At 57.6% G+C, this 17,843-nt stretch overlaps 1 protein-coding gene across 1 annotated transcript; it reads right to left on the bottom strand.

The window, feature by feature from the left end:
- Positions 1-14,960: 14,960 nt before the first annotated feature.
- LOC103636887 (rRNA 2'-O-methyltransferase fibrillarin) lies at positions 14,961-15,809 on the bottom strand. The gene has a single exon (XM_020543374.2). The coding sequence runs from the start codon at positions 15,711-15,713 to the stop codon at positions 15,156-15,158; it is 558 nt and encodes a 185-aa protein (XP_020398963.1). The 5' UTR covers positions 15,714-15,809; the 3' UTR covers positions 14,961-15,155.
- Between the last annotated feature and the right edge of the window lie 2,034 nt (positions 15,810-17,843).

Here is a 17,843-nt window from a genome sequence, read left to right as displayed (position 1 = left end):
GAAGTCGTTCGGCCGAGGCCAGGGCGGAGTCCGAGCCCTGGGGTCGGGCGAGGCGGAGTTTCGTCGTCTTCCGGGTCTTAGCCCGAGTCCGAGCCCTGGGGTCGGGCGGAGCGGAGTTCGCCGTCTTCCGGGTCTTAGCCCGAGTCCGAGCCCTGGGGTCGGGCGGAGCGGAGTTCGCCGTCTTCCGGGTCTTAGCCCGAGTCCGAGCCCTGGGGTCGGGCGGAGCGGAGTTCGCCGTCTTCCGGGTCTTAGCCCGAGTCCGAGCCCTGGGGTCGGGCGGAGCGGAGTTCGCCGTCTTCCGGGTCTTAGCCCGAGTCCGAGCCCTGGGGTCGGGCGGAGCGGAGTTCGCCGTGGCGCCTTTGGCAAGGTCTGATTGCCTGTCAGACTCACTCTGTCGAGTGGCACTGCAGTCGGAGTGGCGCAGGCGGCGCTGTCCTTCTGTCAGACTGGCCAGCGGGGCGGTGGAGTGACGGCGGTCACCTCGGCTCTGCCGGGGGCGCGTGTCAGGATAGAGGTGTCAGGCCACCTTTGCGTTAAATGCCCCTACAATTTGGTCAGTCGGTGTGGTGATTTAGTCAAGGTTGCTTCTGAGCGAAGCCAAGGCCTTGGGCGAGCCGGTGATGTGTCCGCCATAAAAAGGGGGCCTCGGGCGAGACGGAAGTCTCTCGAGGTCGGCTGCCTTTGGCCGAGGCTAGGCTCGGGTGAAGCGTGATCGAGTCACTCGTGTGGACTGATCCCTGACTTAATCGTGCCCATCAGGCCTTTGCAGCTTTATGCTGATGGGGGTTACCAGCTGAGAATTAGGCGTCTTGAGGGTACCCCTAATTATGGTCCCCGACAGTAGCCCCCGAGCCTCGAAGGGAGTGTTAGCACTCGCTTGGAGGCTTTTGTCGCACTTTTTTGTAAGGGGACCAGCCTTTCTCGGTTGTATTTCGTTCCGGTGGGTGCGCGCGAGCGCACCCGCCGGGTGTAGCCCCCGAGGCCTCGGAGGAGTGGTTACACTCCTTCGAGGTCTTAATACTTCGGCTGGTCTGGTCGTTCCCTCATGCGAACTGGCCGTAGCCCGGGTGCACGGTCGGGGCCCAAGCTCTCGGGCTGGTATGTTGACGCTGTCAACGATTTGGCCGGAGCCGGTTTTTGCGAGAGCAGCCCCCGAGCCTCTGTACAGGGCGAGAGGACGATCAGGGACAGACTCGGCTTTTTACATACGCCCCTACGTCGCCTTTCCGCAAGGAGGAGGGGCGGAGTGCGCCATGTTACCCTCGATGGGCACCGAACATGGTGTCTCCGGTGAGCTACAAGCGGGTAATCCGAGTGGACGTCCGTGCCCCGTTCGTTGGGGGTCGGCTAGGGGCCCAGAGGCACGCCCAAAAGTACCTGCGGGTGATTTGCCGGACCCGGTCCCCTGGCGACGGGGTCCGAGGGCTCGATGCCTCCCTCCGATGGGATTCCGTTACAAGATCGTTCCCGCTGGTCTCGGAAATGTCCTAGGGTACCTCGGGAGCGCAGCCCGAGCCTCGGTTATGTATCGAACGTACCCCTGGTCATCCCTCGCTCGGTGTCTGAGGCGACTGTGAACCCTTTGGGGGCCAGCCTTCGAACCCCTGATCAGTAATGGGCGCGGAGCCCGAGTAGCCTGAGGCGGCCATGGAGCCCTTCGGGGGGCTGGCCTTCGAACCCCTGACCAGTAGTGGGTGTCGGGCCCACGCGATCTGAGGCGACTGTTGAACCCTCGGGGGGCCAGCCTTCGAACCCCTGATCAGTAATGGGGGGCTCGGAGCCCGGTTCCTTCGTGGAGAAGGATCCCTTTCGGGGTATCCCCCTTTCCCGGTCCCTGTTGCAAGAGATAGAGAAAGAGGAAAATGGAAAAGGATACGAAATCGGACGACGTGGCGTACCTTTTCTGACGCGGTTATTACGGCGAAGGTGAAGCGTCGCGCGCTCCTCCTGCCAGAAGCGCCGCGTGTCCCGCTGCGGAGTTAATGCGACGGGGCGAGTGGTTGGTGGGGCGGCCGTTGCGCGCGTGCGATCCGTTCGAGGAACGGGTCACGGGTGCACCGTCTTCACGCCGTGAGAGGAGGCTCTCTTGCTGTCTCAGGATGGGACGTGAGCCTGGCTGACGACGTGACCGCTGCGCCCGCCCGCCTGCCACCGCTATTACTGCCGGCCCACTTTCGGTCGCTTTGACCGACGCGCCAGTCTGGCGCTGTTGGGTCGCCTCGAGTCGTGGCATAGGCTTCGCAACCGAAGAGGCGCGATGGTGGCACAAGTGGCGGTGCGGTTGCTTGCATGCAGCAACTGGCGCGCCGGTTGCTCGACGCGTGGGCCTGGGTTCCAGGCTGGCATGTCAGGAGTCGGAGAAGCGCGTCCATCTGGCGCGGTTGCATGCCGCCTGCATGGCTGCCCGCCCCTTCTGCCCGTTGGTCTGGGCGAAAATGGGGGGTCGCCAGTAACCGCTGGACGGTCGTGCGCACCATGCGCGGCGGTTTGGCTTCTTCTGCCCTGAGCCGGCTTGCATGACATGCGGGACCCAGCCCCCGAGTCGCAGGGGAGGGCCTTGGAGCGTGTTGGAGAAGACTCGGCCCGCGGCGCCTGGGGGCGCACGTAGGGGGAGTTGCCTTTAAAAAGGAGGGAGGCTCCTTTCGTAAGGCAACCATGTCTTCTTCCTCCCTTAAGCGTCGGGTCTTCCCGTCTTCCAAGCCCCCGGATGGGGGGTATCCGCCGCCTTTCCGCCTCCTCGTTGGAGGAACGCAACTCCATGGGAGTTGGTACCTCTCAGCCATCGTTCGGCTTCAAGGATTTTCATCACGCAGCCCGGTCGCACCCCTTCACTGGCGGTCACCCGAGATGGCGACCTCCAGCTTGATGGTGGGGGAAAGCGAGCCGGGCTGCGGCCTCTGCCCCTTCCTCAGCCTCAAGGATTTTCATCACCAAGGCTGGGGAGGGGGGAGTGCCGAGTTGGGGTCGGCCCCTGCGTGGGCGGTGGCCCGCTCCTTCACTCAGTGATGGGGGGAGAAGCGGGCATTGCCCGTGGCCGGTCCCGGCCGCCGCGCCGGACCTCCAACTTCTACGGCCTTCTGCCCGTCCTTGCCTCACGAGTTTTGGCACGGGCGGGGGCCTCCTGGCGGCGGCATCCACCCTGAGGTCAGCGTTGCCGCTGTTCGGCCCCCCGGAGCAGAAGTCGCCGTCGTCGCCACTGCTGGAGCAGGTGACGGCGCGCCGTTCGTTGGCCTTCCGTTGCTCCGCAGGCCTTCCCCCTCGGAGTGGGGTTGCTCGTGCCTGCGGAGGGGGAACCGGAGTTCCGTTTGTAATGGCACTTCGAATGCCAGTGAGTTCGTTCATTGTGGCTGTCGAGGCCTGAACGTGTATGTAATTTCGGCACTGAGCCGTGTTTTTTTTTCTCATTTTCGAGCACTAAGTCTCGCCTGTTAATTATCTGAACCGCTTTACCAAGCATGAGTCGCCCCGTGTCTAGGTGACGGGTGAGGTATCCGTATCCCGGAGGCGTAGGAGTCCCTCGGCCCGTTCGGCCTTGTTGCCTGGGGCTCCTCTAGCTTAGTTGAAGAGACCCCTCGGCCGCCCTTCGATGGGCCGAGGCCAGGGGTAGCGATATCAGTATTAGCAGAGGCGGAGTTGGCTCGAGAATGGGAACCTGGTTGGCCGGAGCCTAGTTGTGTTGTCCGTCAGCGGAGCCGACGCCAAAGTCGGTCAGTCGAGGCCTCGGATCGGGCTGGCGCCCTTGGAGGCTGGTTGACCGAGGCCCCGGGGGTAACCGGTTGAGCCGCCTGCTCGGCCCGGATTCCCGGAGGAGCCCCTGGACCGCGGCGTCGCCCGAGGCTGGGTCGGGCTTTGCTGAAGACGTCGTCGATGCCGAGGGTGCTATGGCTCCCTTCGGCGTGAAGACCCGAGCCTGCAGGATCAGATCATCTTGTAGCGTGTGCTTTCCGCGGCCGCCGAGGCCAGAAGAACACACCCTCGCCCCGCTTGCGAAGCTGCGTCTTTTTTCCTCCTGTTTCGAGCATCTGGACTTCGTCGGTAACAGGGATGTTTGTGTGAGCGAGAGTTGCTTTTCGCGGAAGGGACGAGTGAGGTATCCGTATCCCAGAGGCGTGGGAATCCCTCGGCTCAGTCGGCCTTGCCGCTTACGCGTACTTTCACCCGTCCATGAGGCCCCGTCCCCGACTTAGTCGAGAAAGCTTGAAGGACTGCTTCGGCAGGAGAGCTTCCGAACGTGATGACTCGTTCGGTCCACGGAGTCGCTTTATCCGAGCGCAAGTTACTTATCACAGAAAGGGACGAGTGAGGTATCCGTATCCCGGGGGCGTAGGAGTCCCTCGGCTCGGTCAGCCTTGGCTGCTTACGTGTACCTCGTCGTTTCCAGGATCCGTTTTCCGAAGTAGTCAAGAAGCACGAAAGAAATCCTGCTAAAAAGAGATCCTTTTTCGAGGAAAAATTCGACGCAGAGGGGGTCTCCCCCCTTTTAGCCCCCGAGGGAGGGTCGGGCTTTGCCGAGGCTAGGCCGACCCTTCCTTGACAACTAAACTTTGCGTAGGTGCGAGGTATATGAACAATTTGAAAACATCTTAAGGGTAGAAGCGACGTAGCTGTTTGGTGTTCCAAGCGTTGCCGTAGATCTCGCCTTGATTGCTGGCCAACTTGTATGTTCCGGGCTTCAGAACTTTGGCGATGACGAATGGCCCTTCCCAGGGGGGCGTGAGTTTGTGCCTCCCTCGGGCGTCTTGTCGTAGCCGAAGCACCAGGTCGCCCACCTGGAGTTCTCGGGACCGGACCCCTCGGGCGTGGTAACGTCGCAGGGACTGTTGGTACCGCGCCGAGTGTAGCAAGGCCTTGTCCCGAGCTTCCTCCAGCTGGTCCAGCGATTCCTCTCGGCTAGCTTGGTTGCTTTGTTCGTTGTAGGCCCTCGCCCTCGGGGAGCCGTATTCCAGGTCAGTGGGCAAGACAGCTTCAGCCCCGTAGACCAGGAAAAACGGCGTGAAACCCGTGGCACGACTCGGCGTCGTCCTTAGGCTCCAGACCACCGAGGGGAGTTCCTTCATCCATCGCCTGCCGAACTTGTTGAGGTCGTTGTAGATCCGAGGCTTGAGCCCTTGTAGAATCATGCCGTTGGCACGCTCTACCTGCCCATTCGACATGGGATGAGCCACGGCGGCCCAGTCCACCCGGATATGGTGATCTTCGCAAAAATCCAAGAATTTTTTGCCGGTGAACTGGGTGCCGTTGTCGGTGATGATGGAGTTCGGGACCCCGAAGCGATGGATGATGTTGGTGAAGAATGCCACCGCCTGCTCGGACCTGATGCTGTTCAGGGGTCGGACCTCGATCCACTTGGAGAATTTGTCGATGGCGACCAGCAGGTGCGTGTAGCCCCCGGGCGCCTTCTGCAAGGGTCCGACGAGGTCCAGACCCCATACAGCGAAGGGCCAGGTGATGGGTATTGTCTGCAGAGCCTGAGCGGGCAGGTGTGTCCGCTTCGCATAGAATTGGCACCCTTCGCAGGTGCGGACAATTCTAGTGGCGTCAGCCACCGCCGTTGGCCAGTAGAAGCCTTGCCGGAAAGCATTTCCAACAAGGGCTCGGGGTGCTGCGTGGTGGCCACAAGCCCCCGAATGTACTTCTTGCAGCAGTTCCCGACCTTCGGCGATGGAGATGCATCGCTGGAGGATGCCCGAGGGGCTGCGATGGTAGAGCTCCTCTTCGTCGCCCAGCAAGATGAATGACTTGGTGCGTCGCGCTACCCGCCGAGCCTCGACTTGGTCGAGGGGTAGCTCTCCTCGACGGAGATATTGCAGGTACGGGGCCTGCCAATCCTGGTCTGGCGTGGCCCCGCTCTGCCCTTCCTCGACGTTCAATGCCCCGCCCTCGGGGGCCGAGGGTACTTCGGGCTGGGCCGAGGGTGCCTCGGGCTGAACCGAGGGTACCTCGGGCTGAGCCGAGGGTACCTCGGGCTGAACCGAGGGTACCTCGGGCTGAGCCGAGGGTACCTCGGGCTCGGGCGCGTCGTCGAGCTTGACGGAGGGTTGATGCAGATCCCGGGAGAAGACGTCCGGGGGGACTGTCGTTCGCCCCGAGGCTATCTTAGCCAGCTCGTCTGCGGTTTCGTTGTAGCGCCGAGCGATGTGGTTGAGCTCGAGCCCGAAGAACTTGTCTTCCAGGCGCCGAACCTCGTCGCAGTAGGCCTCCATCTTCGGGTCGCGGCAGTGGGAGTTCTTCATGACTTGGTCGATGACGAGCTGCGAATCACCGCGAGCGTCGAGGCGTCTGACCCCTAGCTCGATGGCGATCCGCAATCCATTGACCAGAGCTTCGTACTCGGCCACATTGTTGGACGCCGGGAAGTGGAGGCGCAACACGTAGCGCAAGTGCTTTCCGAGGGGCGAGATGAAGAGCAGGCCCGCGCCGGCCCCCGTCTTCATCAGCGACCCGTCGAAAAACATGGTCCAGAGCTCCGGTTGGATCGGAGTCGTTGGTAGTTGGGTGTCGACCCATTCGGCCACGAAATCCGCCAACACTTGGGACTTGATGGCCTTCCGAGGGGCGAACGAGACCGTTTCGCCCATGATCTCCACCGCCCACTTTGCGATCCTGCCCGAGGCCTCTCGGCACTGGATGATCTCCCCCAGGGGGAAGGATGACACCACAGTTATCGGATGGGACTCGAAGTAGTGTCGTAGCTTCCGCCTTGTCAGGATCACAGCATACAGCAGCTTTTGAACTTGTGGGTAGCGGATCTTAGTCTCGGACAGCACTTCGCTGATGAAGTAGACCGGCCTCTGAACGGGCAATGTATGCCCTTCCTCCTGCCTTTCGACCACAATCGCGGCGCTAACCACCTGAGTGGTCGCGGCGACGTAGACCAAGAGGGTTTCCCCGTCCGCTGGCGGCACCAAGACTGGCGCCTTTGTAAGGAGCGCCTTCAGGTTACCGAGGGCTTCCTCGGCCTCAGGGGTCCAAACGAAACATTCGGCCTTCCTTAAGAGGCGGTACAGAGGCAGACCTCTTTCGCCGAGGCGTGAGATGAAACGGCTCAGGGCCGCGAGGCATCCCATGACCCTCTGTACCCCTTTTAAGTCCTTGATGGGTCCCATGCTGGTGATGGCCGCAATCTTCTCCGGGTTGGCTTCGATGCCTCGCTCAGAGACGATGAACCCTAGGAGCATGCCTCGAGGTACCCCGAAGACACACTTCTCAGGATTAAGCTTGACTCCTTTCGCCTTGAGACACCGGAATGTCACTTCAAGGTCGGAGAGGAGGTCGGAAGCCTTCCGTGTCTTGACTACGATGTCATCGACGTAGGCCTCGACTGTGCGTCCGATGTGTTCGCCGAACACATGGTTCATGCACCGCTGGTACGTCGCGCCTGCATTCCTCAAGCCGAACGGCATGGTGACATAGCAGTACATGCCGAACGGCGTGATGAAAGAAGTCGCGAGCTGGTCGGACTCTTTCATCCGGATCTGATGATACCCCGAGTAGGCATCGAGGAAGGACAGGGTTTCGCACCCAGCAGTGGAATCCACGATTTGGTCGATGCGAGGCAGAGGGTAGGGAACCTTCGGACATGCTTTGTTGAGACCAGTGTAGTCTACGCACATCCGCCATTTCCCCCTTTCTTCCTCACAAGCACAGGGTTGGCAAGCCATTCGGGATGGAATACCTCTTTGATGAACCCTGCCGCCATTAGCTTGTGGATCTCTTCGCCAATCGCTCTGCGCTTCTCCTCGTCGAATCGGCGCAGAGGCTGCCTGACGGGTCGGGCTCCGGCCCGAATATCCAGCGAGTGCTCGGCGACATCCCTCGGTATGCCGGGCATGTCCGAGGGACTCCACGCAAAGACGTCGGCGTTTGCGCGGAGAAAGTCGACGAGCACTGCTTCCTATTTGGGTTCGAGCCCGGAACCGATCCGGATCTGCTTGGTGGTGTCGCCACTGGGGTCGAGGGGGACGGCCTTGACCGTCTCCGCTGGCTCGAAGTTGCCGGCATGGCGCTTCACGTCTGGGACCTCCTTGGAGAGGTTCTCCAGGTCGGCGATGAGGGCCTCGGACTCGGCGAGGGCCTCGGCGTACTCCACGCACTCCACGTCGCATTCGAACGCGTGTTTGTACGTGGGGCCGACGGTGATGACCCCGTTGGGGCCCGGCATCTTGAGCTTCAGGTAGGTGTAGTTGGGGACGGCCATGAACTTCGCGTAGCATGGCCTCCCTAGCACGGCGTGGTAGGTTCCTCGGAACCCGACCACTTCGAACGTCAGGGTCTCCCTTCGGAAGTTGGAGGGTGTTCCGAAGCAGACTGAGAGGTCGAGTCGCCCGAGGGGCTGGACGCGCTTCCCAGGGATGATCCCGTGGAAGGGCGCAGCGCCTGCTCGGACGGAGGACGGATCGACGCGCAGAAGCTTGAGGGTCTCGGCGTAGATGATGTTGAGGCAGCTGCCCCCGTCCATCAGGACCTTGGTGAGCCTGACATTGCCGACGACGGGGTCGACGACGAGCGGGTATTTCCCCGGGCTCGGCACATGGTCGGGGTGGTCGGCCCGGTCGAAAGTGATGGGCTTGTCGGACCAGTCTAGGTAGACTGGCGCCGCCACCTTCACCGAGCAGACCTCCCGGCGCTCTTGCTTGCGGTGCCGAGCCGAGGTATTCGCCGCATGCCCTCCATAGATCATGAAGCAGTCACGGACCTCGGGGAACCCCCCTGCTGGGTGATCTTCGTTCTTGTCGTCGTCGTGGGCCCTGCCACCCTCGGCGGGTGGCCCGACCCTGTGGAAATGACGCCGAAGCATAACGCACTCCTCGAGGGTGTGCTTGACGGGCCCCTGATGGTAGGGGCACGGCTCCTTGAGCATCTTGTCGAAGAGGTTTGCACCTCCGGGGGGCTTCCGAGGGTTCTTATACTCGGCGGCGGCGACAAGGTCCGCGTCTGCGGCGTCGCGCTTCGATTGCGACTTCTTCTTGCCTTTCTTCTTGGCGCCGCGCGGAGCAGACGCCTCGGGAGCTTCTTCCGATGGGCGGCCCTGGGGCTGCTTGTCCTTTCGGAAGATAGCCTCGACCGCCTCCTGGCCGGAGGCGAACTTGGTGGCGATGTCCATCAGCTCGCTCGCCCTGGTGGGGGTTTTGCGACCCAGCTTGCTCACCAGGTCGCGGCAAGTGGTGCCGGCGAGGAACGCGCCGATGACATCCGAGTCGGTGATGTTGGGCAGCTCGGTGCGCTGCTTCGAGAATCGCCGGATGTAGTCCCGGAGCGACTCCCCCGGCTGTTGCCGGCAGCTTCGAAGGTCCCAGGAGTTCCCGGGGCGCACGTATGTGCCCTGGAAATTGCCAGCGAAGGCTTGGACCAAGTCATCCCAGTTGGAAATCTGCCCCGGAGGCAGGTGCTCCAACCAGGCGCGAGCAGTGTCGGAGAGGAACAGGGGGAGGTTGCGGATGATGAGGTTGTCGTCGTCCGTTCCGCCCAGTTGGCAGGCAAGGCGGTAGTCCGCGAGCCACAGTTCCGGTCTCGTTTCCCCCGAGTACTTTGTGATAGTAGTCGGGGGTCGGAACCGGGTCGGGAATGGCGCCCGTCGGATGGCCCGACTGAAGGCCTGCGGACCGGGTGGTTCGGGCGAGGGACTCCGATCCTCCCCGCTGTCGTAGCGCCCCCCACGCCTGGGGTGGTAGCCTCGGCGCACCCTTTCGTCGAGGTGAGCCCGATGGTCGCGTCGATGGTGCTCGTTGCCGAGGTGGCCCGGGGCCGCAGGCGCGGTGTTGCGCGTGCGCCCGGTGTAGACCGAGGCTTCCCGCATGAATCGGGAAGTCGCGGCATGAGGTTCCGAGGGATATCTTTGCCTCCGGAATGCAGTGCTCTCGGCCCGCCGGGCCGCAGCGCCTTCCAGGAGATTCTTGAGTTCTCCCTGGATTCGCCGACCCTCGGTGGTTGACGGCTCCGGCATCGCGCGGATGAGCATCGCTGCGGTTGCCAGGTTCTGACCGACCCCGCTGGATGCGGGCGGCGGCCTGATCCTGGCATCGTTGGCGACGCGGTGCTGGAGACCTTGGGGCAGATGACGTATTTCTCCGGCCAGGGGTTGGCCCACCAATGCCTGTCCGACGTCCCGACGGATCGGCTCAAGCGCTCCTGTTCCCTCGTTGAGCCTGGCCTGCGCCTCGCGGACTTGCTCGAGTTGTGGGTCGTAACCCCCCGCCGGAGCGGGGACCACAGCTAGCTCCCGTGGGATGTCGGCGCGAGGCACCGGCCTAGGGAGATCACCATCCTCCGGCATGCCAAGATGGTTGCCTTCGGTGGGATCCCCTAGCTCGATGTGGAAACATTCGAGGCCTGGGCCGCAGCTCTCGTCGCCAAGGCTGTGGCTTCCATCGGAACAGTCGGACAGACAGTAGTCACATGCGGTCATGAAGTCCCGCACGGCACTGGGGTTGCCAAGTCCGGAGAAATCCCAACCGATGCTGGGATCGTCATCTTCCTCGGACCGAGAGGGCCCGTAGGTCGAGACGTCCGTCAGTCGGTCCCAAGGTGACCGCATACAGAACCTCAGTGGGGTTGCACTCGCCTCAATGAGAGCGCCCGCCAAAACGAGGTCGTTTGGCGGGTTGAGGCCGAGTCGAAATGACGCAAGATGGGAGTTAGTCGTTACCTTTTGGTCGACGAGGAGCGACGTAGTCACATCGGGGACTGGTTGCGCCGTCATCTCTGGTTCGAGGGCGACGTCCTGCAGGCTTTTCGCGAGCGCGCCGGCGTCGTCTTCTTGCTCGGGGTCAGCGTGCCGCGGGGGGACGGCGCTCGCCTCCGTCTCGAACGCGAGGTCGACGTCCGGCGTGCCTTCCGTCGGGGCGTCGGGGGCGTCGATTCGCTCGACGGCCGACGAAGCGCGGCCTCCCGTCTGGCCTTGACGGCTCCGCCTCCTCCTCCGTTGGCCGGGGAGAGAACGGAGCGAGCCCGAATATTGTTCTTTCACCACGCGGGGAAGACGTCGTCGATTCCGCCGCCGGCGGGCGGGTTGTCGGCCGCCATTGTCGTAGTCGCGCGGCGGTGGAAGAAGTGTCATGTCGTAGCTGCCGTCGAAGGACATGAACTCGAGAGTCCCGAAACGAAGCACCGTCCCGGGCCGGAGAGGTTGCTGGAGACTGCCCATCTGGAGCTTGACGGGGAGCTGTTCGTCAGCACGCAGCAGGCCCCTACCTGGCGCGCCAACTGTCGGCGTTTCGAGACAGGGGGGTCCCTAAGCCGACGAGTGAGTGTGCTGCGTGCCCCAGCCCAGATGGGTCGAGCGCGTGGGCGAGCGCGAAGGGGGGAGAGGCGAGGCGGCCGGAGCCGAGCGTGAGAGAGGTGGAAGTCCCGCGGCCTTCGTGTTCGTCCCGCGCCCAGGTCGGGTGCGCTTGCAGTAGGGGGGTTACAAGCGTCCACGCGGGTGAGGGAAGCGAGCGGCCCCAAGAGAGCGCCTGTCCCGTCCTCGGTCCCGCGCGGCCAACCTTCTCTGAGAAGGCCCTGGTCCTTCCTTTTATAGTCGTAAGGAGAGGATCCAGGTGTACAGTGGGGATGTAGCAGAGTGCTACGTGTCTAGCGGAGGGAGAGCTAGCGCCCTAGGTACATGCCAATGTGGCAGCCGGAGAGATTTGGGCACCCTGCTGGTGTGGTGTCGTGGCTGTCGGAGGTGCGGCGGAGCCTGATGGAGGGACAGCTGTTGGAGCGGTCGAGTCCCTGCTGACGTTGTCCTGCTTCCGTAAGAGAGCTGGGAGCCGCCGTCGTCATAGAGCTTGTGGAGCGCCATCATTGCCCCTCTGGCGGGGCTGGCCGGATGAGACGCCGGTCTTGTCCTCCGTGACCCGAGTCGATTCGGGGTGGGATGATGATGGCGCCTCCTGTTGACGTGGCGGTCTGTGCCCTAGGCAGGGCGACGTGGGGTTTCCTCCGAAGCCGAGGTTGAGTCTGCCTTCTGTTGCCGTGGCCGAGCCCGAGCCAAGGGGTCGGGCGAGGCGGAAGTCGTTCGGCCGAGGCCAGGGCGGAGTCCGAGCCCTGGGGTCGGGCGAGGCGGAGTTTCGTCGTCTTCCGGGTCTTAGCCCGAGTCCGAGCCCTGGGGTCGGGCGGAGCGGAGTTCGCCGTCTTCCGGGTCTTAGCCCGAGTCCGAGCCCTGGGGTCGGGCGGAGCGGAGTTCGCCGTCTTCCGGGTCTTAGCCCGAGTCCGAGCCCTGGGGTCGGGCGGAGCGGAGTTCGCCGTCTTCCGGGTCTTAGCCCGAGTCCGAGCCCTGGGGTCGGGCGGAGCGGAGTTCGCCGTCTTCCGGGTCTTAGCCCGAGTCCGAGCCCTGGGGTCGGGCGGAGCGGAGTTCGCCGTGGCGCCTTTGGCAAGGTCTGATTGCCTGTCAGACTCACTCTGTCGAGTGGCACTGCAGTCGGAGTGGCGCAGGCGGCGCTGTCCTTCTGTTAGACTGGCCAGCGGGGCGGTGGAGTGACGGCGGTCACCTCGGCTCTGCCGGGGGCGCGTGTCAGGATAGAGGTGTCAGGCCACCTTTGCGTTAAATGCCCCTGCAATTTGGTCAGTCGGTGTGGTGATTTAGTCAAGGTTGCTTCTGAGCGAAGCCAAGGCCTTGGGCGAGCCGGTGATGTGTCCGCCATAAAAAGGGGGCCTCGGGCGAGACGGAAGTCTCTCGAGGTCGGCTGCCTTTGGCCGAGGCTAGGCTCGGGTGAAGCGTGATCGAGTCACTCGTGTGGACTGATCCCTGACTTAATCGTGCCCATCAGGCCTTTGCAGCTTTATGCTGATGGGGGTTACCAGCTGAGAATTAGGCGTCTTGAGGGTACCCCTAATTATGGTCCCCGACAAGGCCTGAAAAGACGACTAGAATGAGCATGCATCATGATTGTCGCATTATAATTGTCTCTTGTGCCTCAACATGCTTCTCTGACCTTTATTCCAATAATAAGAAATTGTGAATAATGTGTTGTATTGCTATGAACTGCAAAAAAATGTCTTATCCTGTGTGTCATGATAGTCTTGACTAGGTTGTGTTATGTGCTTCTCTTGTCTTGCTATCTAGGTGGTATTACAATTGTTTAACCATTTTTGCAAAAAAAAAATGTTGCTTGTTTTGCCCATAAAAGACCCCCACTTTAAACAACCTAATAGTTAGCAAGTGAAACCCAAAAAAAATATTGTTGGTGTCTAGTTGCGCAAACCCTATGAAGGCCATGTTTCCTTCCATAAATCCTTGCTCCTAAAACTTCATAGCATTTCTGTTAATCATCCTGGCTGATCCTGTTTTCCTACCTCTCCTTTTGCCTGGATCTGGTAATCCTTTTTCTTGGGAATCATGTTGGCTTTATCATCCGAATCTCGGGATCCCCTATCGACTCTGCCCCGTTAGCTGGTTATCTGCTATAACTCGTTCTCAAGTATCAGATGTTGATCTACCTAAATCTCTCGTTTCTAGTCAGTCTCATACCCCTTCTTCGAGGATCATGACACTGTTTTATCAATTTTATCTCTAAATGGTGTATCCATTGGGTTCAAGGGATTTTTGTTGTCATCTTGTGGTTCTCTCATGTCTCTAAAATCTCATCAATCTTGATCTCATGGTTGGTTCCTCCTCATATTAAATATCGTATCAATCTTTGGCTGATAATCCCCGTGATGATCATAAAATAGTTCTTTGAGTTAAAGAAAATTCTCATGCGTTGCTCTTTTGCCAAAAATCTATGTTTCAACTCCGGTTACATCCTTATTTTCTGAGCCATACTCTCCTGGGCTCTATCTATCTGTGCTATGTGGATTTCTCATTGGTTGCGTTTGGTAATGGTGTCATGACTAAACAACTGATGGTGCCGCGACGAAACCGAGAGCCTCCTGTGGGTGCGCACACAAGGATGAGCTGCTCGGCACACGCTGGTGTCGTGGTTAATAGTCATGATCCATTACGAGATAATACCGATGTGCTGTCTTTTGTGGACATTCTCTCAGAGTGATCGCTGCATTTTGTCTCAACATGCCGCGATACTCTATCCAAATCTATCTTCATTATCTTGTCAAATCCCATCTCATGAAATTGCATCTACCTCCAGCTTGGGAGTTACATGCTTCTCCACCCTTAAAGATCCTTATTCGAATCTCGGGACGAGATTCTTTTAAGGGGGGAAGGCTGTGACACCCCAGGTGTCAGTTTCGTGTTACGTCGCGAGATTTATCCTAATCTCGGATGCTCAGTGAAAATTTCTATTTCTCGCTCGCGTATGTCTCTGATTATCCAGACTATTCGTACACATTTGACCGAATTCGGAGTTACTCAGTCTCACAGAAGGCCAATTTTGGAGCCTGTTAAAACTTTTTATTTCTTGGCACGAATGCCAACTCATTAATCATTCTCGATTTATAAAATCTTGTCTAAAGCTCATTTAATCAAAACTCTCGACTATTGTTAGTGGAGCTGTGCCCGAGTCTAATTCCTCGAACCTCGACCGATGTCCAAAAATTTATCCGACCCCGTACTCTCACACGGAATACTCAATTTGTCGTCCTCTAATCAATTTTATCCGACTCGGCCAAATATATTATGTTCGAACCAAACTCAAAACCCTGTATCGATATCAATTTTAAAATATCACGATTCGCCTTCTCCGAATAAAAGTTCGAAGCCGATCAGAAGTCTGAGAGAAACATTTATTTCTAAAATAGTGCGCGAGGAATTATTTCCGAGCAAAGTTCAATTCAGACTCTCGGCCGAATTAATCGCTCAATCGTCTGTTCGTCCGAACTCTAGTTCGCTCTGTTTTGCGTACAGACGAAATCCGCAGGAACATTTTTATTCCGCAAAATAAATTAGCGCAGCCCGTTTGAGTGCTTTGGGCCAAGCCCATTCTAGCCCATTTGGCCCAATTAAAACCCTAACCCTAGGGCTTCTTCTATAAATAGGATCCCTCTCCCCTTGCACTTGGCCATTTTTTTCCATTCCCACCCTTAGCCCCAAGCAGCCGCCACAGCCTTCTTCCTGCTCTATCCTTCCCCTGTTCATAGCGCTGAAGTCTCCCCATCCGAGCTCCATCCATGGTGCCCTCCTTTCTTCCTTCTCTGTTCCAGACCAGCATCAGGCGCTGGGAGTAGTGTCTCTCCCACGCTGTCTTCCCCTTCCCCCTTGTTGTCTTCACCAGCGCTCGTCCTCACATGGAAACCAGCTGCGCGCAGGAGTGCGGCAAGGCTTGGCCGATGCCCTCTGTTGCCGCCATGGCATCTCCCTTCCCCAAGCTCCAGCGCGCATACGGCAGCAGATCGTGGTGCCCCTCCCTGCAAGCTCGAGTTTCCCCATGGCGCCTGTCCCCGGGCATGGGCGAGCTCCTCTCTGCCCTATGATTTTTCCATGGCTGTGAGCTCCCCCTGGCTGCCATTTTCCCCAGCCGTCGTCCTCTTGCTCTCCAGCCATCAGCAGCCAGCAGCTCTGCTCGCCCCCTTCCACGGCGTCCGCCTCCCCCTGCTCTTCCCTGCCCGGCCAGGGAACGCCCAGATCCTCGCCTCCCTGCTCCACGCGCCCTAGCCATGGCGTTCTTCACTTCCCTGCTCCACGGGCGCGAGTCTCCACTCCCCCTGCAATGGATGCTGACCAAGACTCCGCCTGGCGCTTGCTCCCTGCAATCGAGCAGCAGCGTCCCCAGCCTCCCATGGCGCCACCTGCGACTTCCATGGCTGGCACCCAAAGTTCCAGCCCCTCCTCCCATGGGCATTCCCCAGCAGCAGCCATACTATTCCCTCCCCATGGCGCCACCCCCCTGCAGCCCCGCGCTGCGCATGCCCTGCGAGTGCTCGACAAAATGCCTATGAAAGGCTTGGTATTGTAGACAGCTCCGCCCACGACGCCGTCAACCCGTGGTGAGAAACCCCCCACTGTCCTAGCTGTTTATTTATCCGATGTTTGTAATGTTCGATGAACTGTCGTCAACAAATTTTTGTGTTATCGCAGCTAGTGGTCGACGCCGCGCTTCGCGCCTTGCCCGTTCGACGAAATGCCGAGCCATGTGGACAGTCCATGCGGCTAAATCCTGGCTCGTTCAGGTTGAATCCATGTGATTGACTTACTTGCACATTTGTCATTGTCCTATATATATACATGTATGTGAATATGTTGTATGCGAATTAAAACTCATGGAGGAGAAAGTGGTACGCGTAGATGTGTTTGCGATTGGAATGCCAATAAGTGTATATGTGGCAGCGATAGTTCTTTTGTACGTCGTAGGGATTGGTCACGGATGTATTAATTGTTTGCTAAAGCACTTCGTCATAAAGTAGTGTGTTAGTTGTGGTAAATTAAGTAAAGCGTAATACATACTTAGTAATTTCCATAGTCGGCTAATGAGTTAGTCTATGTTAAATATATTTTATGTATTCATCGTGGTGTAGGATAGATTGGGTCGAAGATATAAATTATGAGACATGTGATTTGTGTTTAAGGACGAGATGTGTGAATAATCGGTTAGTGTTTCACTTGTCTACTCGATAAATGTGGTCATAAATAATTGTGCTCGACATAAATGTTTGGTCGTTGTATCACTTCCTCTATGTTTATAAGTCGAGTCAAAATGCGGGATACTAGTGGTACGCTAGACAGGTGGTGTCCAAAAAAATTAACCGGTCGATGTGGTAGTTGCCGTGTGTGATTTATTGTTAGTGAGTAGTTTGAATTACGAGCTATATGAGGATTATGTTAGAAACTAGTAGGCGGTGTGTAACTGCGTTTGTATGGTGAATAATAGGTCAGTAGGTATTGTTGGTGTCAGTAGCAAATGTAGTCTTATGGAGTTTTACGCCATGTGTAAATGCCTCCACGATAGACCCCAAAATGTGCTATTTAGGTGACTTGTGTGTTAACTAATTCAAGTTGAGCAATGGTTGAGAAACAGTGATCAATCGGCTCCAACCCATGTTCTTGAGTTATGATGTCTAAAATGGTTCGCTAGGTCTTCTACCGTGATTAGCCAACTCATGTTAAATAGGAGTCGATTTCATTAAGTGTTTGTTATATATGTGTTGTCTCGGATTGCGATAATAAGAGACAAGCCGACGTGTAGGATGTATAGCGGCCTATGTTGTTGCGCTAGTTAGCCGAATTAATAGATGACTTGGTTAAGCTTGTAGTCACGATGATTTGCTTATTGTAGTCTAAATGTGTATGTTTATGGTCGCGAATGAAAAGTATTAGTGCTCATGTGAAGTCTAAGTTAAAATACAAATTATTGTGTGAACAACACTTTGATATCGATTATCGGGGAGAATGCGTTGTTAATTAAGTATAGTACTTCTAGTGCTCGTAATGACACGGATAAAAATTTGTAAGTCCACTTGTTAGTTCTCACTTGGTTATTTTAACTCTAACAAATGTCAAAGTGTTAGAATAATTCAAGTCTCTAGAACGCGGCAATTCTTGAATTATATAGAAGCTGAAATTTATTGATTGTTGTTTTGGACTGCACGCAGTGATTTCCTTGTGTTATATGTTTGATGACCCAAATCATGTTTTCTGTAGAAAACCATATAGAAAAGTTGTAGATAACTTTATTATCTAACTTGTGTTAAAATTTGACAGTCATAGGTCTGATCGCTTAGGAGTTATGCTTTTACAAATTCAGTAACTGAATCTGCTCAAATTCTGTACAGATTTCAGAAACTGCATTGTTTGCTCAATTTAATGTTGCAATCTGTGCATGGTCGTTATAAGAAAGTTGTAGATGCTTTTCTGATCTTGCTTGTGTTAAAATTTCATAACCATAGGCCTGATAGTTTATGAGTTATGAATTTTACAAACTGGTTGCTGTGTTCTGTCCACCGTCAGAACAGATTTCGAAAACTGTGTTGTTTGA

This window comes from Zea mays, chromosome 8 (genome assembly GCF_902167145.1).
Source record: "Zea mays cultivar B73 chromosome 8, Zm-B73-REFERENCE-NAM-5.0, whole genome shotgun sequence".
Taxonomy (NCBI): Eukaryota; Viridiplantae; Streptophyta; class Magnoliopsida; order Poales; family Poaceae; genus Zea; species Zea mays.
The sequence above is the reverse complement of the archived record's forward strand: the minus strand, read 5'-3'. Positions and strand labels throughout refer to the sequence as shown.

Excerpts from the sequence above, each read along its gene's own strand:
- LOC103636887 (XM_020543374.2), bottom strand. The coding sequence starts at position 15,713 with ATGCCCATGGGAGGAGGGGCTGGAACTTTGGGTGCCAGCCATGGAAGT.